At 44.8% G+C, this 26,222-nt stretch overlaps 1 protein-coding gene across 6 annotated transcripts in view; it reads right to left on the bottom strand.

Moving 5' to 3' along the window:
* The window catches only part of HHAT (hedgehog acyltransferase), a 324,958-nt gene that overhangs the window by 136,378 nt on the left and 162,358 nt on the right, over positions 1–26,222 (bottom strand). For all 6 annotated transcript variants that reach the window (XM_019429308.2, XM_019429317.2, XM_019429288.2 and 3 more), the window contains one exon: positions 13,433–13,468. In XM_019429308.2, the coding sequence (XP_019284853.1) occupies positions 13,433–13,468 (36 nt within the window). The remainder of the gene's footprint in view (positions 1–13,432; positions 13,469–26,222) is intronic.

The raw sequence follows: 26,222 nt of genomic DNA, 5'->3' as shown, positions 1-26,222 counted from the left end.
TCCCACCTACATCAGGTGCTTTGTGACACACACCTGTAGGACCATGTGTCTCTCCTTTTTGGCACTACTGGCTGCTGTACCTTTCCAGACATGCATATGGTCTTTGACAAACACTTCTCTGCTCCTAAACCCTAAGCTCCATGAGTGTAGGAACTATGTTCCTTTTGCTAACTACTGTGTTTCAAGTACTGAGTAGGGGAGAGTGGGTACCAAGACTGATAAATAAGTGAATGGATCCATACATTTAGAATGATTGATCTCATCCAGTTGGCACTTACTTATTTGCTTGGTTTAACCCAAAATTTTGAAGTATCTGACTGTCTTCCTAAGGCAACATTTCACAAAGGGGAAACTGAAGCAGTAATATTAAAAAACTTGCTGGTAAAGCCATATAACTAGTAAGTGCCAGAGCTGGCTTGGGTTTGGCCTACAGCCGTCTCCAACCCATGGGCACAACCATCCGTTGCCAGGTGCTCAAAGGAAAATGCAGAAGAAACCAAGCTCCCAGTTCTGGCCTTCAGGGGTGGCAAGTATGATGACAATGATGATGGAGACGACGACAACTAACAATTACCAAGTGTTCACTCCGCCGAACACCATTTAAGCACTTGATGTATATTATGCCATTTAATCCTCAAAAAAACAAAAACCCGTTAAGTAGGTATCACTATTAATACCCACTTACTGACGTGAAAAGTCAAGCACGGAGCTGCCTAGTTGCTCATGCAGTCAACAGTGATGCAACCAGCTCTCAAACCCAGGCCGCCTGAGCCCGGACCCCAAGCCACTGACTGTGGTCAGCAAGACAGAGCGCGCCCATGGGGGCATCTAGCTCTTCCAGGGAAGTCAGCAGGGCTTAGCAAAAGAGGTGTCCTCCAAACCAGCTGCCAAGAAGGCCTCTGCAGAAAGAGGGGACCGGCGTGCAAAGAAAGAAGAAAATGAACTAGCAAGTCTTGCTCAGGGAACAAAAAGAAATTTAAAGAGAATGCTCACGGGGCCGTGAGGTCTTAGAAAAAGCCCTTGAACAGATGCCTGAGGGAGGAGGGGGCTAATTAAAACTGATTTTTGTTTCTAAGCTATTTTGATTCAATGCCCTTGGGCCTGAGGGGACTGACTGGAAAGAAGAAAATAAAGGTGAGGTTCACAATAGAAGGCAAGTGAAAGATGAAGTGGGTTTCAGTTATGGTGTATGAGCATGTGCAGTTAATATCTATAGGAAGAACTAACAGAATTTAGGAACCAAAATGGATATGGGGCGTGAGGAAGTAGGACATTTCCAGAATATCCCCAGGGCTTCTACTCTGGTTGATGGGGGGGGTGGGGGGGGGGAGAAGAGTAGGGTTGGGACATGAGGGGAGGTAAATAAGGAGTCCCATTTGAGGCAAGCTGAATGGCTAATAAGGAAGATGCTTATCATTCAACTGGGTGGGCAGAAATACAACAGAACACCCAGCATCTCTACAAGGGAAGTAGACAAATGGCATTATCATGTAGACCAGTGTTAGGCCAGAGAATGTTCTGTGATGACAGAAATGTTCTATCTCTGCTCTGCACTGTCCAATAAGGTAGCCAGTAGCTACACATGGCTATTAAGCACTTAAAATGTAGCTAGTGCCACTAAGGAACTGAACTTACAGTTGTGTTGACTTTTAATCATTTATATTTTATTTATAATCAATAATATAGCTAGTAGCTACTATATTGTAAATCTGGACAACACAAGTGGCCCTCAAGTATTAAACACACCAAAGCTGCTTATCAAAGACTGCTGAGATTGGAAGGGACCTTGGAGTTTATCGGGTATAATTCTCTCATTTCACAAATAAGGAAGCTGAGGTCCAAACAGGAGAAGACACTTGCATGAAGTCATTACAGCAAGAGAGCAGAAAGGCAGACTACTGTCGTGGTCCTCTGCATCTGATCCAGTGTCCTTGCCACTTCGCGGACTGCTTCTGTTCTGATGTAAAAATAGCTGCAGTTCTGACTCTGGCGTGTGGAACTGAAGCAGCTCATGGGCAAAGCCGAGTAAAGATCACACACTCTCTCCGCTCCACTAGACATACCAAATTTCGTTGGGTAAGTAACCCCATCAGATATTTTCATTGCAAATTACAGAACCCACTCTGATTAGTTTTAATATGAAAGGGATTTATTAAAGAAGGATCAGCAATTTGCACCGTCTCTGAGAGAGGGTCTCAAAGCCAGGCTTGGAGGCTATGCGGTCAGGACAAATCACACTACCACTGCTGGAGTAGTGACGGGGACCCTACCGTGCCTGCCACTTGGCTCAGGGGAGAGGCTCCCAATCACCAGTGCTGGGTGAGAGGCCCCACACCCGGACCTCTGCCTCTCAAAGCTGGATGGCACTGCCGCCAGGCTCACCAGCATGCATTCCAGGTCCTACCTGCACGTACCTGTTCTCATCGGAGTCTAAAATAGAGGGAAGGGGGAATCTGAGACCCTTCCCACACTGCAGGAAAGCAAATTTCTGGCTTCCATCTGGCATGGAAGCCCCATAGGGCAGAATGATCCCAGGAACTAGAAAAAGAATTCGAAAAAGAGGCAGCACCACCATCATTACTTAACAAATGTCCTGTCAAGTAAATAACCCATCTGCACTAGCTCAGACCGCATGGATCTCACAGCCTGTCTTGCTCAGCAGCATCCCTGACTCAGAGCTTTTTACACTTAAAATAATGTCTCTACATTGCAAATTTTCTCAATTAATTCACCAGTGGCTCTTCTTGATTTTTTTAAAAGATACATTTATTCCCTGGAACATCTGTATTGAAAGAAGCTATGTATGGTAGGAAGTGAATTCTGCATTTCAACTCTCAAGAACATGAAGGGTTTCTTTTAGTTTTCTTTTTTTTTTACTCTGGGTTTTCTAATTAACAAACCTAATATAGCACAGCCGTGAAGATGAAGAATTCTAAAAACTTCTTCCTCAAAAGTGGTGGCAGTAAGACAGAAGCAAAGTAGATCTGAGAAATCTTCTAAGAGCTGAAAATTACCGTAATGTGGAGCATAATCATCAAGGCCATTCCAACCCCCAGATTCTACAAAGAAAGGAAAGGACCACAAGCCTCTCCGAGTGTTTCAGTCTGGAGAATAATAAGAAAAGCTGTCTTGGACTGTGACCGTGATGGGTGAAGCCGGGGGAGGGGACGTGGTTTTTGACAAGAAAGGAGAGAAAACACCAATGCCTTACGTGAGGCCTTTCAGGAGCAAACCAGATGGGACTCTGCTCCAGGCAGCCCCAGGGGGGAGCCAGCGTTGTGGATGCAGGAGGCCTCCTGTCCTAACAGTGGCTGACATCCAAGAAGAGAGGCACTGGGAGAGGAGCGCTGAGGGCTGAGAACAGGCCTTCGGAGACCCTGCAGATAAAGTTCCAGGGAAAAACGAGAGGCTGGGCTTGTAGGGAGCTCCCAAGACAAGATGGTTACTTCTCACCAGGGGAAGGCTGCAAACCTCCATTCTGAGCGAACCTCCTGGAGCCAACCCCACTCTCTCCAGCTGCCCATGCTTCTAGAGAGGGCCTACTGCCACGTTCCACCATGGCTTCATTGCCTCCAAGTTAATGCCCATGTGCACAACCATACCTTTTACAATATACCAAGCAAACATAAGCAGAGGGAAATAGAAGGGTAGTTTGGGGCTATTGTTCCTCAGCAGAGCAGCTCTCACAGCAGCTGGTTGTCAGAGAACCTTCCCTGGGGAGCAAGGACAGGCCTGGGTCACCGAGCTCCAGCTTGGGGTGGAGCAGCATGGCAATGGCTGAGCTTCAAGAATCCCAATTTCACTAACTTGCCAGCTCAGCCTGTCGCAGTGAGTTTTGAAAAATATAAATCAAATCATGTTATTCCCCTACTTACAACCTTCCAGTGGGCTTTAAAAGGGAACCCAATCCTCTCCACAGTCTGGCAGTGGCCTCTGCCTCCAGACTTCTGTGGATTCCTTGCTCCACGACCCCGCAAGCCCCACAGCTTCCTTCCCTTCTATTCCTCACGGGCCTCCTCTTCATCTCAGGGCCTCGGCGCCTGCCCTGCTCCCTGCCTGGAACAGCCTAGCCCAGACCCTGCTCTGGCTGCCTCCTCCTCCTCACTCACATCTCTGCTCAGTCCCCAGGTGCCTCAGAGAAGCCTTTCCTATCTTTCCTGTGCGGTCACAAATGGCTCTCAGCCCGTGCCCTCCCATCGCCTCATGGGAGTCACTGTGCCCACTGACTTGTTTGCTTGTGTATTCTGTCTCCACCCACTGCAATGCAAGCCAACTGACAGCAGGACGTTGTCCACCTATCACTGCCTTTCCCCCAGCTCCTGGAAGACTACTAGGACCACTTACTGGTTACAGAAATGGATTACGTGAAAAGATAAGGAGATGGTTACCAATAAGTCCGTTACATTTTTAAGAGTTAAAATTTATTCTTTCAAACATTAAAAAAAAAAAAAATTAGTGGTGCCAGACGCTCAGGCAGCCCCCCTACCCTACACTCTGTGTCCTTGGGTTACTCAGACTGGGAACACTGGGTTTCAGCTCTGTCATGAAGGAAATGAACATAATCTGTTGCTTTCCTTTTTGTTTTAATGAAAAAAGCATTACATTTTTAAAAAATGAGATATAATTGACATATAACATGTTAAAAACAAGACAACAGACCCAAAATGGAGTTGCTAATGCTAAGCCCCACATCGAGACTTAATCAAACGGAGACTTAACTGCAGTTTCCACTCTCCCAGAAGTGGAATCTTAAACCAGTCAATCAGGAATCACTACATCAGCACAGGTTAGGTAATGTGACCCACAGACCGCAGTCATTCCCTTTAGCAAAGTAAGCAAAGTGACCCTGCAAAAACCAATCCAGTTTTTCGCCTAGTTTTTGCTTTGTTCCCACTCTCTCCTGGCTATGCAAGTCTTTCATTATATACAGCTCCTCAGGGCTCCTTTCTCTCTGGCTAGATTGCTTACTGCCCTGTTTTGGTTCCTTTTTACTCAAATAAACTCTTCAAACTTTACACACGCCTCAGTGTATCTTTTAACAAACATCCTATTAAATTTCAGGTACACAGCATAAAAGGCCCAATATGTGTATGTTGCAAAGTGATCACCAGGGTAAGTCTAGTTAACAACCATCATCTCGTGTGGTTACGAATTTGTGTGTGTAATGAGAACTTTTAAGATCTACTTTCTTAGCAACTTTCAGATTTGCAATTCAGTATTATCAGCTGTAATCACCACACTATGCATTACATTCTCCGGGACTTATTGATTTCACAACAAGAAGTTTGGACCTCTCAAAGGGCCCTCTGTACATTAGACACTATGGGGTATTATTGGAAATGTATTCATGAACCAGACCATGCTCTCAAAAAGCTCACTGTTGAGGAGGAATGTTTGAGATGCACAAGCTATAGGCTCCAAACTTCCCTGAGCATACGGGTCACCTGGAGCGAGTGGTAATGATACTGATTTCCTGCCACCTTGCCCCATCTAAAATATTCTGGCAGAATCCCATGGTCTTGGAAGCTTGGGAGGTAGTGCTATCAAGGGAGAAAGAGGAAGGCTGCTTGGAGGAGGCAGCATTGAGATGGACTTGAGATGGGGCAGGATTTGGATGTGGAGGAGGGATGGGCGAATCAGGCATAGGAAACACATGAGCAAAGGAAAGAAGCCAGGAAATTTGGGAGGGACAGAAAGCCGCATTTGGTTCCATTTGGCCACTGCGCAAAGGGAAATAACGGTGGAAAGGCAGCATGAAGACCAACTGTGGTGGCCCAGGACATGAGGGTATAGTCTGGTTTTGACTGAAGGGAAGAGAAGTACCGACTGGTTCTGAGAAGGGAGTGACAGCATCAGGTAAGTAGGCAATTTACAGAGGAGCAACCGGTGGCTCATAAAGGGTTAACGAGCTACCTAACGTCACACTGGTGGAAGGAGAAAGGCCAGAACTCAAACCTGCTACTCTGATTCCAGAGGTAAGGGGGTGGGAGGAGGACAGAACTGTCCCTTACTGAGTCCTCAGTGTTTCCAGGCACAGAGCTAAGTGATTAGCATGTATTATCCCACCTCACCACACCTGTAGGAGTAAGAAGCCTGAGTTTCAGACAAAAGTGCATCTCCTTTCTCCAGAAACAGGAAGGAAAGGGTGATGGGGAAGATGTGAAGGAGACAGACTCAACAGGATTGGGAAACTGAGCAAAGGAACGATGGCGGAAGCAGGGCAGCGCCATGGAAGAGGGGACAGTCTCGTGGAAGGGGGTAGGGACAGCCTGGTAAAGGGGGGGAAGCCCCATGGATGCAGGATAGCTTCTCTTCAGCACCCTGCCTGCATTTTCATTAACTGCCTCTGTCGGGCCTGCTTTGGACTGTGGCTTTCTTCACTTTTTATTTAAAACACTTTGTTACCGGAACACCACATAGATCGTTAGCTGCTGGTTTTCATAAACCACAAGCGGAATGAAAGAAAGGTTTAAAAAGAAGGCTGTGCTACTGCAGTCGCTTCAAAGAAGATGAGCTTGCAGCAGGCAGGGACAAAAGACACTTGGTGGCTCCCCCAGGTGCCACTTCTCCCTTCCAGTTGCCACAAAGAGAAAATCAGCAGGGCCTAATTAGGACTGCAAAGACGCAGAGTGTAGGCTCACCTCAGGTGGGAGCAGCTCTTAATCAGCACATTTGCTTTTCATGCCACTATTAAAATTTATTTCCTTGGACAAACGAAAGTTGACTTCCACGTTATATTTATAAAATTAAAACTCCAAAATCCTAGGGGCACCTGGGTGGCTCAGTCAGATCAATTCTCGATTTTGGCTCAGGTCATGATCCCAGGGACGTGTGATCAAGCCCAGCACCAGGATCTGCATGGAGCATGGAGCGTGCTTAAGATTCTCTCTCACTTCCTTTGCCCCTCTGCACACACTCTCTCTCCCTCTCTCTTTCAAAAAAATAAAAATAGGGGCACCTGGGTGGCTCAGTCGGTTGAGCATCCGACTTCGGCTCAGGTCGTGATCTCAGAGTCTGTGAGTTTGAGCCCCGCGTCGGTCTCTGTGCCGACAGCTCAGAGCCTGGAGCCTGTTTCAGATTCTGTGTCTTCCTGTCTCTCTGACCTTCCCCCGTTCATGCTCTGTCTCTCTCGGTCTCAAAAAAATAAATAAAGGTAAAAAAAAATAAAATAAAAATAAAAATACACAAAATAAATTAAAAAATAAATTTTTTTTTAAGTTTATTTATTTTGAGAGAGAGAAAGCATGAGTCGGGGAGGGTCAGAGAGGGAGGGAGAGAATCCAAAGCAGGCTCCATGCTGCCAGCTATGGAGCCTGATATGGGGCTCAAACCCATGAACCACGAGATCATGACTTGAGCCAAAAGCAAGAGTCAGAGGCTTAACTGACTGAGCCACCCAGGCACCCCTAAAAAATAAAAAAAATTAATTTTAAAACATCTAAAATCCTATGTAACAAATCAGGTATTTTGCCTCTGAATTATCTTATGTGTGTATTTAGAATATATACGTAACAGGGGCACCTGGGTGGCTCAGGCGGTTGAGCGTCCGACTTCAGCTCAGGTCACGATCTTGCGGTCCGTGAGTTCGAGCCCAGCGTCAGGCTCTGGGCTGATGGCTCAGAGCCTGGAGCCTGTTTCCGACTCTGTGTCTCCCTCTCTCTCTGCCCCTCCCCCGTTCACGATCTGTCTCTCTCTGTCCCAAAAATAAATAAACGTTAAAAAGAAAAAAATTTTTTAAATAAATTAAAAAAATAGAATATATACATGACAGTTTTATCTTTCTTTTATATTTATGTACAAAAATATCTACACACACATACAATAACTCAGAGACAAAATGCCTGTGTATATATGCATATATACGCATCTTGTGTGTATATATACACATATATACACATATATGTATACACATATACATATGTGTGTGTGTGTATATATATATACACACACACACACACATATATATATATATATATATCTTTAGTTGTTTCACGTATTCATTTTAGTGTTTCTAAACTCCTAGACTGAATACAGATGCTAATTATCTTCCTATTACCATCTGGTTCTTACTTCCAGGGCCAAATGCCTACCTTCCTCTCCTTAACCTCTGTTTCCAGAGCAGCTGAGAGCCTAAACGGGGATCAACTATCTTAAGGAAAGAGGGAGGCTTATCCCCAGCTCTCTTCCTTCTTCTAGGGAGGAGTCTTTAACCCAAATTAATTCTTCATTTGACTGCTTGCCTTCTTAAAGGCAGACTCTTTTGAACATTTCACACATCACAGAATCCAAGACATATTTCAAATGATGGTGAGCAGACTTCTTTGTCAACACCATGAATGCTACAATTAACTACAGCAAATGTGGTGGTAGACTTTGTGCTACTCAAAATAAAGGAGGTTAAAAAACTACCCTGTGATTCACGAAGCTCAAAACACCAACATTTTTTAGCCCAAACAACCCTTCTTTTCTGCGCTAGAGCTAGTTTTATGAATGGGTCGGGTATAGGGTGTCACCCAGGGAAAGCCAAAAGCAGCTTTGTGCCTTTCAGAATTCAGTGAGCCATTAATTCACACATTACTGCAATTCGCTGCCCTCTGGCAATTCAAAGACTCCAGACTGTGCTGGAATCTCGGGATCCCCCTCCAGAGGAACAAAAGGCACCACAAGAAGTGAACAGTTCTCCCATTCTACCTTCTCTCTCACCAGAGCAGAACACTTCAAAGGGGCACACACTGTTTCATACAAACATTAGCATCTCTGTAGGATTAAGTCTACACTATATTGAACACCATTCTAAAAGCAGAATCTGTTTACTTACAGAAAGGAATTTCTCTTCTACTCTGGAGATCTCAAATAGCTTTAGGGCCACACCAGAGGCTCAGTGACGTTTTCTATTTGCCGAAGAAGTATCAGTGGCAGGAGCCCACACTCTGCGTTTCTGCTAGTCCTGACAGGACATCAAGACACTATCCTTAGGACAAAAGTAGCGACTCTGATGTACTCACACATGATCTTTAGAATAAAAATGGAAAATAGTGGTAAAGAAAACTCATTTTGCTATTTACAAAAAAAAAATCCTTATTTGAAATGAATTATCTAGCTGAGTATAAATAATATAGAAAAGAAGATGAAAGTACAGCTAGTATTTTTTCTAATTTTTAAATGTATAAGAATAATGGCAATGCAAAAATTGTAAAAGGAAGACAGACAGATTTAATCTTCCAGACATCACAGAAGATGGATGGCTTCAGGTCTTCTTTTAAAAGTCAGGATGACATCCTGTATCACTTAAAACTATTCCCTAATGTGAGGAACCTAGAGAAGGGCAGGAGGGCAGGTACAAAGCAGTTACAGCGTGCGTTTGTGAGAAGGGTGCAGCTGCCTACAACTCTGGGTAAAATGGAAAAATGCCTGGGGACGCCTGGGTGGCTCAGTTAAGTGTCTGACTCTTGATTTGGGCTCAGGTGGTGATCTCACATTTCCTGAGATGGAGCCTGAGCCAGGCATCGAGCTCTGTGCTAATGTGGAGTCTGCTTAGGATTCTCCCTCTCCCCTCCCCCCCCCCGCCCCGCCCCACTCTCTGCCCTCCCCTGCTCACAACTTCCACCTCTCTCTCAAATCAATAAACTTAAAAAAAGAGAGAAAAATGCCTCAGTCAGCAAGAATCCAACCCAACATCACTAATCATTTTTACTTTCTTGCCAAAACTAAACTAAGCTAAACTTAAACACGCTACCCTGGTCTTTAAAATGAAACAGAGCTATTTTCTTCCATAATCTCTCTTCCCAGATTGGGCTTTTTTTTTTTTTCCTTTTTCTTTTGTAGAGTTACATTAAGAATCCCAACCAAGAACCTTCTTCTGGCGCTATTCTTAAGTGAGTTGTGATTACTGTTTCCTGAAAGTCTTTCCTTTGATTTCTGTGAGATTTGGAAGGACTGAGGTCACTCGATTTTTCCCACAGTCGTCATAAAACACCAATACCAAAAATGCTCACATTTCATTAAACGTGACAGCTCCTTCCTGCCCCACAGCTCAGTGAAATACCCCAACAGCTTAAAGGGAAGCATGCCCCTCCTTGCAGTTGCCTGGGCTGGGATTACAGATAGGGCTCCTGGCTTTGTGGAAATTTATGTCATTCCAGAGAAGTCGACATTGCTTCCATCAACATAAAAGATGCAGCTGATTAATTTCAGGGAGGCTGCAGTTTCTCTTATGCCAAACACAAAGTGTTCAATACAGCCCGATGACCCAGAGTACATGTTAAGAGCTTGTTGTAGCCAATAAATGTAGTTAATTAAAAAAAAAATCGATGCCAATTTCTCCAACACCTCCTCTTTTACAAAGGGAATATATTTTCTTCTCTTAGCCAATACAGGGTGAGAAGGATTCAAGCAGCACTGCCTCACTCTTCCAACCCTCCAGTTCTCTGCAGTGACTGAGTAACAGGAAAATGCCATTGCTCTGTGGGCCGCAAAGACACCACTCCCTGCCTTTGCTTCCCAGCTCCCAGGGCAATCACTTGCTGCTTCTCTCCACCCAACTGAAACCACTTTCTCTAAGTCTAAAGGACACTTAACACCTTCTGGTGACTAAATACAAGAGCCCCTCCAATTAAAAAGAAAAAAATCTCCACTCAAACCACCCTCTCCACCAGCTGCCTGGCCTTTCTTCCTTCTCCTTCACAGCTTAACTCCTTTTTTTTTTTTCTTTTGAGACACACACACAAACACACACACACACACACACACACACACAGGGAGCGTGAGCAGAGGAGGGGCAGAGGGAGACTGAGAGGGGGAGAGAGGAAAAGAGAGACAGAATCTCAAACAGACTCCACGCTCAGCACAGAGCCCAACATGGGGCTGGATCCCATGACCCTGGGATCATGACCCAAGCAGAAGTCGAGTGAGATACTCAAATGACTGAGCCACCCAGGCACCCCCACTGCTTAACTCCTTGAGACAGTTGCTGCTGCCACTCCATCACCCGCCCCTCACACAGTGCCCCAACCCGCTTCAACCTGACTTCAAGGCCATCATGCCAGTGAAACAGTTCTCACTGAGGCGCCCATGAGAAACAGTGCTCAGTCCCCTTCAGTCTTAACCTCCCAAGCCAGGAGCAGAAAGGATGCATTTCTAAAGGGAGCTACAAATAAAGGGGTGATACCCCCACCCCATCCTGGGATTCCTAAGAGATGGAGAACTGGTGGCTCCCAGCAACTACCTCCCCCCAACATCTCCACCCTCCAGCTCCCAAACTGGGAGGAGCATAAAGGAAGGAACTCAGAGTCTTCAAATTCTTGGCTACCTGGTGCAGAGTGTATCATGGCCATGGGGGAAGGGGGTGGAATGAGGAGACTTCATCACAGAGACTGGGCACTCCTGCAAGAAGGGGAGACTGACCCCTTCTTGACCCAAGTGGATACACAACAAACATGTTGATTTGCTCTGCCCTTACCAGAGCAAAGGAAAGGACAACTGCAGAGAGATGTCAGGGCAGAAAGAAGCCTTACCCCCTACTTCTGCTTGGTTCACAGAACACTAAGGTGACTAGTTAGAGCATCTCACCAGTACCACCCAAAAGGGCCAACCGCCAGGACAAAGGGATCCCAGCACCAGTTACATTAGAAACACTGAACTTCCCCCTTACCCTCCTCCCCACCCAACATAGGAAATGCGGTTGGATCCCAGAAGAAGGAAAGGCAGGAGGGGTCCCAGAGGCAGACCACCCCTCCCCCCACCTCAAGGCCCCTCACACCATAAGCCTGGCAAGTGATAAGCTCAGGGAAAGCTTTAACTCAAATGCCTGTTTTTCTCATAGTGGTATTCCCAGACATATCCAAGTACGTGGCCCATGACAGGATTAATAATTCTTTGTTGAATAAATGGCTGAACAGTTTCTTCTTAATCCTTGCCCTCCTTGTCCTTTCTGCCTCATTTTGTTCATTCACTCGAAGCACAAATGTCTGTTGAAGGTTGACTCTACAGTCTAATCACAGAAAGGCGACTAAGACACGTTCCCTGCCCTCAAGAAAGTTAGTAGAGAAAATAAAGTACAAACTTGCATCCGCCACAAGGATCAGGTGAACAGTGGCATGGTAGCAGGACAAAGTACCAAAGACACTAACTCAAAAATCCAACCCACTCCTGGAAGTGTACCCAGACGGCTTTTATCAGCGTACACATGGAATCCTCATGCCTGCCTTTTCGGTGAACTCTGGTCTTTCATCCCTCCTGCTGTAATGCATTTACCCTTTAACGCATCAAGGGTAGTAGTTAACACACTACCATCTATGTGTGATATCCTGGAAAATGCTAGGGAAATCTATATTCCTTGGGCCTAGGGTGGGCCAAAAAGATTTCAATGCACACCTTTGGATGAGGCCCTGGAGAAATGACGAGGTGTGGGTGGCCTTTCTTGGAACACCACTGTATGTGATGCAGCACGAAGGAAATGTTGTGGGCTTAGGATAAAGGCGATGCCAATGATGCACGTTTCCCTTCAGACAGCATCTTACCCACACAAAGACGGCCCTGCATGGTGGCGAGCTGAACCACTGTAACGCCTACCCAAAAAATCACATGGGATTTATAACTGTGTATTAGCAGACTCTTAGAATTAGCATTTACAGTCTCCTATTTGCAGAAAGCAAATCACTCTACATAATTTCTAGTTCCCTTGTAATCACTAGCTTACAGTCCTTCGGAAACCATTATTGCTTCTCACGTGCCTTTCTGACAAGCGTTTTTTATGACCATTTTTCACCGTTATTAGAATAATACATGCCCAATACAAAAAAAATCTAGAAAATACAGCAAAGTTGACAGCAGAAAAATATGCAAATTTTTACCAGCCCTGTTAATATTCTGGTATATTTCCATTTAACCTCTGTTTGATTTAATAGCTATTTGGAATTAATATGCCCCATAAGCCACTCTGGTAAAAATCACCAATAAACTTAGGATATAAACTGCCATCTGTAATCTCTTCCAATTATGAACGAGGTTGTATCTGCATGACTATAAAACAACCAGTAGATTCAACTTTAAAAGCTTAAATTCAATGGAGGGAAAATTGGTGAAGTGGGTTAAGGTATGAAGGCAAGCTGACTCTCTTCACTTCTCTATTTGTCTTCCCAGCAGCCCAGCACTTGGAACAAGTTTGCCCATGCTTTTGGGAAACTACCACTTTAGCTATAAACTGCTTTACATAGAAGTTCCTCTGACTGTTTAAAAAAAGGATAATTTTGCGTGCAATTCTTGGAGGCCCAAAACACCGTAATGTTAGCAGTGTGTGGGTTTTTTTTTTTTTTTGACAAGTATACAATTGCCATTATTTAACAAGATATTTAAAAAGGATTGTATTTTCATCTCAGTCTTCCATAATAGACATGCTATGCAATGATATCTAGAATTAAAATGATGGGCTTACCTGATTAAGAAATCATGCAGTCCAACGTCAAAATACCTGTTCAAAGAAGACACAGACAAGTATATCAGTAAAAGAAATGCGCAGCAATGGCAGACTTGACCAAAAACATGTAAATTGCATTCAGAGCACGGTGAATAAATCAATCACTCTGTAACAGCGGTTCTCAAAGTATAGCCCCTGGAGTGGGGCCACTGCAGCAGCATTACCTGGGAACTTGCTGGACATGCAAATTCTCAGGCCCTACCTCAGGCATACTGATTCAGACACTCTGGGGATGGGGCTCAGCAATTAGATTTGACAAGCCCTCCAGGCAATTCTGATGCAGAACCACTGCTCTATGATAGCAAAAGTGTCTCAGCAAGTCTACGCTTTTTCTCTAGAAAAAAAAAAAAAAGCCACAGGGTAGATTTTGTCACTTTGCCAATAGGTGAGTCCTTTTATCACACTAGTTGTCTTAGATGTTTACTTGCTCAAAAATAAATGAAATTATGTTTTACAAGTACAAAACCATGCTGGCCAAAGGTAAGAACAGGGGTGGGGAAGCGTCAACTCTGTCCTTCCATGCTCCTCCCAGCCGCAGTCCCCAGAGCATTTTTTTTTTTTTTTAATTTTTTAATGCTTGTTTATTTTTGAGAGACAGAGAGAGACGGAGTGTGAGCAGGGGAGAGGCAGAGAGAGAGAGGGATACCCAGAATCCTAAGCAGGCTCCAGGCTCTGAGCTGTCAGCACAGAACCCAACACGGGGATCGAATTCACAAGTTGCGAGGTCACGACCTGAGCCAAAGTCGGACGCTTAATGGATGGAGCCACCCAGGTGCCCCTGTCCCTGGAGCTTTTTACCAAAGAGCAGCCCTGTCCATAGCTGGGTCTGCCCTGGGAGGGAAGAGAGAAGAGCAGCTCCATGCACTTGCTGGTGAGCCTGCCCTTGTGCCTGGGCCTCTCACCAGGCACCTCCCACCAGTAAGTCCCGGGCAGTGGTGGACCCTTTCACATACAACTTCCCCTGACACCCCCAAATGGGCTGAGTCCATATGAATGGCACTGCCTTGGTTTCTCTACCACATTTGTTCCCCCTACACCTCTAACCACTTAACCAGTGTCCTTCTCTCACCTTTGGGTCTGATTGTGAGTAAAAAGGCTCGGTGGCCGGAACCATGATGCTGCTGTCCACCACACATAACCACTACTCCTAACACCTAGAAGGTGGTCACTGTGTCCCACCCAACAGACTGGCCTCACAGGTTAGTGGAGTAAAGCCTGCCGGAGTAAAGCCTGAGTTACTTCTGTCCCTACAGACAATGAGCAAGAGAAACAGAAATCCCCCTTAGAGTGGGGTCCGACTGCCCAGGCCCTGACTGTCCCTAGGTTCCAGCTCCACCCCTGCCCCGTTTCTGGAACATTCCAGCATGCCTGGAACCTCACCTCACCTGACATCTAGCGGATGCTTACTGACATTAAAGTAGGATGCAAGCTTCCTTTGTGTACTGAAGCATCTGTTTACAGGTCAATGGACAGAGTAGGAAAGAAGAGAGCAACAAAAGTTCACTGGATCACTTACCTGAAGTCATTACATGATTCAAGGAAGATACATAAGTCTTCTGAAAAGAGCTCTAAAGGGAGATGTCCCTGCAGGATTAGCTGATTTGCTTCAGTTGATACTACACTGACCTGAGATGCTAAGTTCTGCCTACAATCATATTTAATGCAAATTAAAAAAAAAAAAAAAAAAAAACTGAAATGATCCCTCCTCTCAACCCAAGCCAAGGCCATGTTCCTCGGCCACATAAGTAAATATTCATATGACAGATAGCAATTTTAAGATCTCCAGGACCTGCAATGTGGGAGATACAAGTTGTATAGATTAGAACACAGATCTCAGCTTCCTTCACTCATCCAAAACCTATTCAGCCCTTTCAATTACATCAGCTACATAAAGGATCAGACTCTGTTGCAGGAATCATAGCATAAAATAGACACAGAGGGGATCAGAAAGAACCACAATATGGTGGTGAGGTAGGTGAAGGAAGATTCTGAGGGAGTAATGAACAACCTAATAATATTCACAGAAAGGACTATGAAGTATTTAGAAGATGGCAACTACTGTATGGTGCCCACATACACAAGCCATTGCTGGTGAGGCCAGGGATTGGCATCTCCATTCATCAGTGCAGGGAACTAAAGCGGAGAGACTAAATAACCTGCAGAGCTCACAGCTAGTAGAGGACAAATCTGGGAGTCAAACTGGGCCCTAAAAGCCATGAATTGCTTACTCTTCCCACTAAAAGCATAGGCTCTCATTGCCTCTCATTATTAATAATTGAAAATTATTCTTCATTCTAAGAACTGGTCCCTTTCCACCTCCTCTGATTTCTGGTTTTCCCACCATGGCTGCCCAGCCCCAGGCAAGCCCACCCCCTGCCTCCCTGGGCACAGCTGCCCCACAAGTGCCATCTATCTCCCTGAGTCTTAGAATCAAGTCAGGTTCTGGGAAGTTATATACCTTCTCTAGGCTGCAGCTTCTCCGTGGGAAAATGGATAGCCCTTATTCATGGAGGGTTATGAGAATTAGGTGATAAGCAAAAATACAGTGCTTAGCACAGTGCTTGGTATACTGTGAGTACTCAATAAATAGTAATCTCCTTCCCTCCAATTTTTAAGAGAAGTTGTGGTTTATATATACAATGGAATACTACTTGGCAATGAGAAAGAATGAAATATGGCCCTCTGTAGCAACGTGGATGGAACTGGAAAGTGTTATGCTAAGTGAAATAAGTCATACAGAGAAAGACAGATACCATATGTTTTCACTATTATGTGGATCCTGAGAAACTTAACAGAAGACCATAGGGGAGGGGAAGGAAAAAAAAAAGTTACAGAGAGGGAAGGAGGCAAACCATGAAAGACTCTTAAAAACTGAGAATAAACTGAGGGTTGATGGGGGGTGGGAGGGAGGGGAAAGTGGGTGATGGGCATTGAGGAGGGTACCTGTTGGGATAGCACTGGGTGTTGTATGGAAACCAATTTGACAATAAATTTCATATTAAAAAAATAAAAAAGAAGAAAGAAAGAAAGAGAGAGAGAGAGAGAGAGAGACAGACAGTTGTTTTAATGGAAGCCCAATAGTAGGAGAAGGAAGCCACATCGAAAGGACATAACATCTCACTATGCAGCCCAGAAAGACAGGTGAGGTGATCCAGGGCACAGGGAGGGCCTGAACAGGAGGGTAGAGGGTAGTACAGCTGGAGAGCTGAGGGACAGGGACAGAACTCAGGAAACAGGCAAGGGAGCAGGAAGACCAATTATTCTATGGAGGCCTCATAGGGAGCCTTGAAGTTGGATGTGAGAGCCGGCGAGCAGTGCAGGGGAGCAGGGTGTTGCCGCCAGGCAGGGAAGGCATCATCCTATCCTGCCTGCCCTGGCCGGCATCTCACTAAGAAGTGCCAGCACACACTGGTGCATGCCCAGCTTCACCTGCCACCACGGTATCCTCTAAAATCTAGGGCCTAGGGGCGCCTGGGTGGCTCAGTCGGTTAAGCGGCCGACTTCGGCTCAGGTCATGATCTCACGGTCCGTGAGTTCGAGCCCCGCGTCGGGCTCTGTGCTGACAGCTCAGAGCCTAGAGCCTGTTTCAGATTCTGTGTCTCCCTCTCTCTCTGACCCTCCCCCGTTCATGCTCTGTCTCTCTCTGTCTCAAAAATAAATAAACATTAAAAAAAATAAATAAATTAAAAAAATAAATAAATAAATAAAATCTAGGGCCTAAATGTACAGAAGTCAGTGATTGTGACACGTGGTGTTTCAGAACATTTCTTCTTGTGCATGTGTGGCTGGTCACGGATGGAATTTGGGGCTGGGACAAGTGGGTGTCTTTAAGCATCCTGTGATAGGCAGGCTTGGGAGGAGCTGACAGTCACTTGGAAACAAATGGAATGAAGAAGGTCAATGGGGATTGGCAACATAAAATGTACCAGGAAAAATGTAAGGGGAAGAAAACAGAATTTCCTCACAGGTATTCATGTCTTACTCTTACGCTACATCAATTCATCTGTGTTGATATTCATTCATTCATTCATTCAACCAACAGATATTTTGTCAGAGCCTTCTGTGTGCCTGGCGCTGCTCCAGCCCTGAGGACATGGGCCAGAGTAACACAACAAGGGCCCCACCACGCACGGCACCCACGTCTTAGGTGGAAGGGGTGAATGGTAAGTAAGCCCTCCATAAAGAAGAGAACACCAGAGGCAGAGAACTCACACAGGTGACAGGACAGAGGGGTGGACCACACAGCTGCTCAGGGAAGTCCTCTCTGGCCAGGTGACATCTGGGTTGAGATCTGTATGGTCAGAAAGGGCAAGCAATGCCAAGACCGGAGGAAGAGTGTTCCAGGCAGCAGGACATGCAGGAAAAGCCCCAAGGTGGGAAGGAATGCGGCAGGTTGGAGGAAAGGAAGAAGCCAGCATGACTGGGACAAGCTGAAGTGGGGGAGGGGGGCAGGGAGCAGATCTGAAAAGGCTGTACCTAAGGGTTAGGGCTTCATTTCAACATCCATGGGAAGCAGAGAGGGTCTTTACCAGGGGAATGCTATTTTTTTCATTTGTTTAAATTTCATTCATTTAGGGGTGTGCTTTGATTTATCTGTGTATGAAAAGAATACTCTGGGTGTCCTGAAGAGAAAGGATGGGGACAGAAGCAGGGCAGGGAGCCGCTGCAGTCTAGGTGACAGGTGACAGGGACTCACCCCAGATGCAAACACTGGAAACAGAGCGGAGACACAGGGATGGATTCAGACATGATTCTGTGGACAAAAACTTGCTCTTTGAAGGAGGGACAGAGGGGAAAAAGTAATCTGCAAAACAACAGAGGGCCTCACAGCCCGCAGTTCCACACCAAGCAACTGGTGGCTCAGCCAGGCCGTGGCTGCTTCTGGAAGCTCCACAGGAATGCTTGGTGGCCCGCATCCAGACCAATGGAATGACAATGTTCTGTGACTGGTTTAATTTGGAGAATGGCTCCCCTGCTGGAAGAACTGTAAATTATGGCAATGGTTAGGGATCTTTTTAATGAATTTATTGTGGTAGAATACACACAACATAAAACTTCCATTTTAACCATTTCTTAAGTGTACAACTCAGTGGCATTAAGTACACTCACACTGTTGTGCAAACAACACCACAGCCCACATCCAGAACTTTTTCAACCTTCCACTCCTCTTTACCATGGTAAGGCTGATTTGGGGTCTTTCCAAAGGGTTCAGGGGTGCCCCCTCACATGGGGTCTTTAATTTCAAAACACAAGCCAACCAATGAAGTCTAGAGATCTCTTCTCACTTAGTTTTCCTGTATAGATGTAAAAGATGCCTTCAGGAGCTAGAATAATAAAGGAAATATGCTTTTCTTTTTTTATTTTAGAATTGTATGCCAGGCACTGGGCTAGGCCCTCAGTGTATTCCCTCTTCCAGTCCTCACCACCTGCCAAAATAGATCCTTATTTTATAAACCCTCATGTCCTTATCCCCTATCACATAGCTGGTAAATGGCCAAGTCAGGATCAAGCTGAGTAACAAACGTCAAAGTCAGCACTTTTTCCCTTTCTGTGCTCAGCCGCTGACTCATTTAACAAATATTTACCATGTGCCGGGTAGTGAGAATTCAGTAATGCACAGCACAGAGCCCCTACCTCAAGGAAAGTTGAGCCTAGTAAAGAGATGGCGGAGTCAACAAGAATTTCAATACAGTGTGATGGATAACAATGTTCTACCCCAGCCCCCACAATGGATTGCAAATTCCATGAGGGCAAGAACCAGAGCTGGCCACTGAGCAGATTCTCAATAAGTACCTGCTGAGTGAACCAACATGTGAATGATGTGCTGTAATAAGGCACCGGTTCCTCCGTCTGTTTGGCACTGAGCACAGGACATTGCCGATAGAGACGCTCAAAGTAGTTACTTAATACATCAATTACTATGCATAAATATATAAAATACATACCCACAGGTGGAAATGAGGCTTCTCTTCTGAAACGAGATATCTATCAAAGTGTAGCACAATACATCTTATCACCTTCTAAGAAAATGATCTCTCATAGCTACCAGCCCACGGTAAGGCAGGATTTCCTTAAGAGACATGAGAAACAGTGACCTTGCACATATTACCCTTGATTCCTTCCAGAAATCAAAATTAGGAAGTCTTTTATGTGTGGATGTGATATGGAAGTTTTTGTTGTCTGAACGTCAACTGGTAGCAGCAGCGGGAGGCAGCTTTCAGCTTGCTGCATAAAAAGAAAGTTTCAAATAAGCTGCAATGTTCTAATACAGCTGTGAACTTCCCATCACAGGGTGAGCTCAAGCATGGGTTGTAAGGGTATTCAGAGGAGACTGAACCATCGCACAGAAAGCTGGGATGAATGGATGACCTTGAAGGGTCTGCCTAGCCTCAGGCTTCCGAGTCCCTGTTTAGTCACTTTCAGGAAGCATCTCCAAGTCGGAACACTCCCTTCCACAGCAGCAGCTCGTCTGATGACCATCGGCACGGTTGCAAACTGTGCCTGGGCTAATGCTCCCGCAGCAGCCCTGATGGCTTATTTATTACCATTTTGATTGCTGTCCTTGGTAGAGCCCCACAGGGCACTAGAATTAAGCTCACGGCGCCTGACACAGGAGTGCTGCAGGAGTGTTTACCCCCAGAGCAACCCCCGTGCTGGCAGAAGATGGTCAGCCCCACAGAGCATCTCCTTGGCAGAACTTGGAGTAGAACCCACAGGTGGTTCCAGGACTTGCTCTGCTCTGCCAGGCTGCCTGCCTTCCGGGCTTCAGGTCCTCAGGACCACAGCTGGTATGGTCCCTTAGCAAGCCACGCGCAGGGCAGTGTTTGGATGAAGCATCACTTTCAGATCTCAGCTCTTGTTCTACTTCTTCAACCCACAGACCTCACAGCTTCTCATCTCCAGACGTGTTCATCCCACTAGTTGGCGGCCAGAGTTTAGCTCTCTCACATTCCTGCCTAGAAGTGTGAAACTGACTTGGTTGGAAGTAAAAACCAAATCAAATCACTAGGAAAATAAAGTTTATACCCAGACTCAAGGAGTCCTGACCAGTTCTGGCCGGGCTACCTAACTTAAATTCAAAGAACGGAAAAGACCTTAAAGTCTACCTAAGCTGACCTCCTCACTTGCCAGAGTGGGAAACAGGATAAAAAAGATGAGGTAATCCTCACACAGTTCCACAACCAGCAGCAGAGCCGAGACTAACAGTCCCCGAGACCCTACTTCATCATTCAACATGTTACAACACAGCCCTCCTCCCAGTCTCAACTGGCATCTTTATTTTCAGGGGACGTCCCAGACAGTACTGGCAACACGCCTCCTGATGACAGCACATAATAACGGGCACCATGTCATACCACGTCCATCCCGGCTGTGAAAGTCATGCGAATACAAAGCCTGCAGGATGCCTCTGCAGGAGCCCTCACTCTCTCACGTTCCTTCCACCATCTGGTCCTGTCTGGACCTAACCTGCATATCAATTTGAGATTCAGAGCCTGCTGAAAGTCAACAATAAATAATGATGCTGGGTGTTATCTATAATAACCAAATTATGGGAACAGCCCAAGTGTCCACCGTTTGATGAATAGAAAAGGAAGATGTGGTGTGTGGACATATGCATGCATGTACGCATACTATGGAATATTACTAAGCCATAAAAAATAATCAAGTCTTGCCTTTTGCAATGACATGGATATAGCTAGAGTGTCTTATGGTAAGTGAAATAAATCAGGGAAAATAAATACCATATGATCTCATTCATATGTGGAATTTAAAAAGCCAAACCAATAAGCAAATGAGGAGGGGGAGGGAGGGAGGCAAACCAAGAAACAGACTCTTAACCATAGAGAACAAACCAGAGAGGAGGGGGGCAGTGAAATAGGTGATGGGGATTAAGGAGGCACTTACTGTGATGAGCACTGGGGGATGTAAGGAACTGTTCACTGTCTATATTGTACGCCTGAAACTACCATTACACTGCATGTTGACTAACAGGAATTTGAATAAAAGCTTTTTTAAAAAAGCGATGCTGGGGGAGCAGGAAAAGGGAAAGTGAACTTAGGTCAGAAAGACCCCATTTGGTGAAATACCAAAGTCTGACGGGAAAGTAGAAAGTGAGAACTGTAGCCCACGAGGACAAATTCTAAAAAGCAAACATAGTACAAAATGGTGTCGGGTTTCACAGGACATGCTCTTCGCTCCACCAGACAAGTGTGTCTGCCGTCAGATCATTTATTAGCCAGAAAATTCTGGGAAAGTAGCCCAAAAGCCAGGTCATCTGGGCATTTCAGAGTACTGGAGAAAGAAAAGGAGAGAAGGTGCCAGTTTCAGGTATAAAGGGCTCAAGAGTGAAGAGCTTTACAGGAGAAACCACATCTCCCAATACGTGGAATTTAGGTCTGTGCTCCAGCTATCTCATTTAATAGTACTTGACCATGGACCAAAAAAAAAAAAAAATCACTGCTCCACATCACAGTTGTTTTAACTGTGGCACAGAGAAAATAATACCTATGGCACAAAAAAAGGAACAAACGTAGTGGGTACAAGTGGTTCATAATAAACCTTCCACAAATGCTCAAGATTATTTTCTTTCCTCCTCAGACTTTATAAAGTCCCTAAAGACTCTTTCCTAAACCGCATCAATGCTCTCTGCATTCATTCATCCAGCAAACATTTATCAAGCACCTTCTAGATGTCAGACACTGCAAGAGATGTCTAGGATGCAACAGCTAAGTCCCCACCCTTGTGTATATTCCAGAAACAACTCCCGTATCTGATGGGTGATTTGAAAACGCTTTCTCTCAGTCTGTGGCTTGTCTTCTTATTTTCTTAAAAGTATCTTTCGAAGCACAAAAGTTTTGAATTTTTAAAGATCCACGTTGTCATTTTTTTTTTTCTATCGTGGACCATGTATTTGGTATCATTACGTAAGACAGCTTTGCCTAATCCATGGTCCTGAAGATTTTTCTCCTATGTTTTCTCCTAAAAGTTTTAAGTGTAGCTCTTACATTTCAGTCTTTAATCTATTTTAAGTTAATTTTTGTGCCCACCATGAGGTAAGAGTCTAAGTTTATCTACCTTTCCGTGTCTTCATGTAAAAATGTCTCCTGGACATCCCTGTCAACATGGAGGTCACTGGCAGCTTTGACAATTGTGTAGTCTCATTGAGTGGTGGAAATGGAAGCCAGACCAGAGCCAAGAGCAGAGTGAATAAAAGGAGAGGAAGCAGAGACTGTGGCATATAAACAGCTCATGCAATGACTTTGGTTCTGAAGAGGAGAGGGAAGGGTAATAGCCGCAAAGGGATAAGACAAAACGAGGTTGTGTTTTGTTCATCTGGAGAGAAATCTTCCACTGGGATAGGTGATGGGTGCAGATGGCAGAAGACTTCATAGAGGCAAGAATTTTAACAGAACAGGACGCAGAGCTATCGTGAGAGAAAAATGGATAATGCTTAGACTCCTCCCACTGGAAGCCAACTGGCAGTGACTCCCACAGAACATCACTCAGGTTGGAACATAAAGTGTTACTGAGATGCAGGGGAGCTGATTCCAGAGCCGCAGGAGATGGTAACAGATGTGCTCTTCTTTCTTCCGGATGGCACTTGCAACAGTGATGCCCCTAAGGGACAACCGTAACAGCAACACAGAAGGAGAAAACTCCGTATCTCTGATGGCACTACTGATAGGGTCCTGCTGATCCTGCCCCGCCCCCTGCTGCCTCTGACAACACAGCTACTCAGTTATCTCCAAATAGAGAGTAATAACTGACTTGTGCCTTTCATTCCCCCCTCAGGAAAGACTGTATAGAGACATGGGCCTCAGCTCCAATTTATAAAGTAAACTGGGCCCAAGATACCCAGTGCTTCAGGAACCACAACCAAGTAGGTCAGGCATCAAAAAGTTGGGGATTAGGAACTGGGCAATTAAACAAGTCAACGCTTACCCAAAATAATGCCACCAGGTCACAAAAATGTAACACAAAGCAAATGCTTCCACAATCTTAAAGGTTGATAATTTCTTCTCTGTACAGATATGTTTCCAGTCAGTCATGTTATTAAAATTTCATTCCAATGCTCAGCTTTGCTCTTGTGAGTACACGTTACAATGAAGATCCTTCATGATACAGAGTTTGATGAAGCTGCCCACTACAGCTGGGAAAACTGCCATCACATGATCATATCAAGGACCTAGTTTTGTCTCTTGAAGGAGTCGAACATTTGGTTCTTCCATTGTCACTAATCCAAGGCCAACTAGTTTGAAAAGACAGAAACAAGATTCAAGTGTGTTTTTAACAGGGATGAGGTACACAGGTTTTTCCTCCTTTTTTACAGGGAAACAAAAAATTCTTTAATGGAATTCAAAAATAATGGTCATTATATCTCAAAGTGATACTTAACAGGGCGCCTGGGTGGCTCAGTCGGTTGGGTGTCTGACTTTGGCTCAGGTCACGATCTTGCGGTTTGTAAGTTTGAGCCCTGCGTTGGGCTCTGTGCTGACAGCTCAGAGCCTGGAGCCTGCTTCCCATTCTGTGTCTCCCTCTGTCTCCCTCTCTCTCTGCCCCTCTCCTGCTCGTGCTATGTCTCTCTCTCTCAAAAATAAACATTAAAATAAAAATTTTTAACCGATACTTAATAATACATTTTAAAATAAATTCAGTATTAGCATCATTCTCACTAAATTATAGCCTTTCCCTCCTCAGTTTTATTTTCACATCCATTATATATCGGAGCCTTGATAAGAATGCCCTTTTGTATTTACCTTCTACTTGACTGTCTAGGATATAATCAGACTCCAGAGTTTAAAACACCACGTCTCCAAACGTCTGCAGCCTCTCCTACACTAATTGCTAGCAAAACTTCTTAGTCTCTCCTTGGGCATCTCTTTCACCTAAATGACACTAGCTAATCAAAATGAATATGACTATCTTTCCTTCAAGCTCTCTTTACTGAAATCCAGAAGAACAAAATAAAGGAGGTCACAGAGCAACAATCTGTCAATTGGAGAATAACCCCTATCACAATGCAGGAGCAGAGACCACAGGGACACAGATGGGGATGGAGTTCTGTGGGGCTGTGTCACCATACAAGGCTCAAGGCTTGAAGCAGCAGGACACAAACGCTCTCACCAGGACTGAACAGGACATAATGCATAAGTCTGATCAGCACAGCAGAGCCAGCAAAGTCAAGTCAAGAGACTGCAAGGCAGAGAGCTTACACACACACAAAAACTCGTGGCTTCTCATAAACCACCACGGAAACACTTGCTTTTGTTTTTCATAGTTATAATACAAAAGCCAGATCAAGAGGCCAACCCTGGAGCAACCTCGCCAGAGGATCCTTGTTCAGACAGCATTCTGGACAGGGAAGAAGACATATTTTCTGCAGCGGACTGACAGTGCAGCTTGGTCTACCGGGAATCTAGCCTGCAGGGATATGTACAGGTTGGGACCTAAAGGGATCTTCAAAGTTCTGAAGTTCAGTAGTCCTTAAACCACTCACTCAGGCTCTTGTCAGTGGTTAGCACCTGTGTCATAAAAATTAAACCCCTCTCCCTTTGGATGTTACCAAAAATGAGACGGCCTTCAAAGGCAAAAGAGATCTTATTTCAAAAACACAGGAATTACATCGTAAATAATCTCCGACATTTTAAAGTTGACAAATTTTAAGAAAAATCAAAATAAATTACCTTTAATAGGAACACTGATGCTACTACAAATACTACACCTCGTTCTTCTGAACATAAACCCGTTCAAGAGAATAAAGAATTTAATTTCCTCCTCTCCTCAACAAAGATGTATCATATTTACCATGGGCCACATTCTGTCAGGTGCTGCCTACAGTTTCTGCTTTGCATGAGCTTCCAGCTCAGGGAGACAACTGATACATGAATTTAAAACCTACAGGAAGCACAGCATGCTATGAGTGCATCTCTTGGAGAATAAAAGGGCCTCTATCCCCGGGAGCCTGCTGAGTGACAGTCCTCCCTTTATCCCCTGTGACCGGCAGATGAGGAAAAGCCCTCCGTCACCAAGGTCTTCACTAGTCAGAAAAGACCTAAGGCTGCAGGACTGACAAGTATGAGCATTCCGAGGCACAAACAATAAACACCAAGCCACGAGGCTTCCAATAAATTAGTAGCATCCGCTTCATCCCCAAGAAACGACTCCATTTTGAAACTCCCACAGTTTGAAGTCAAAAGCCAGTGGCCATATGTTTCTACTTAGTGTTGTGCTTTCTACTGGTCTCTTAACTATTTAACTAGAACCTTCTAGCCTGCTTAGAGCCTGTTAGTACCTCAAAGATAGTTTGTTCTTTCTCAGTCACTTATGCTTCTAAACAAAACAAAACGAAACAAAACAAAACCAAAAAATACCAGCTAGGAGAGCTAAAACATTTCTTTTTCAGGGCAGGGTAGATCAAATTACATAAAAGTCACGTTGGTAATTATTCTGTAAGATTCCTTTAAGTAGGGTACACCTTTATTTATGTAATAACCCCCCTTCACAAAACATTAAGGTTTCAGTATAGCCATTTACCTACAGGTAGAATTTTCCACAAGCTCATTACCTAGACCACAGTCACAGAGCAATAAACAAGCAGGAAAAAAAAAAGGCAGCAAGTATAACTACTATCAGAAGCCTATGTACTATATACTACGAGACTCTTGAGTCAAGCCACACAGCTGTGCATAATACATGGTCACAGATCTGAAGTGGGAACTTACAAACAGTAGATGGACTTGTCCAATGA

The sequence above is a fragment of the Panthera pardus genome, unplaced genomic scaffold (genome assembly GCF_024362965.1).
Source record: "Panthera pardus isolate Hobbes unplaced genomic scaffold, ASM2436296v1 HiC_scaffold_21, whole genome shotgun sequence".
Classification (NCBI taxonomy): Eukaryota; Metazoa; Chordata; class Mammalia; order Carnivora; family Felidae; genus Panthera; species Panthera pardus.
This window is presented reverse-complemented; position numbering and strand designations above follow the sequence as displayed.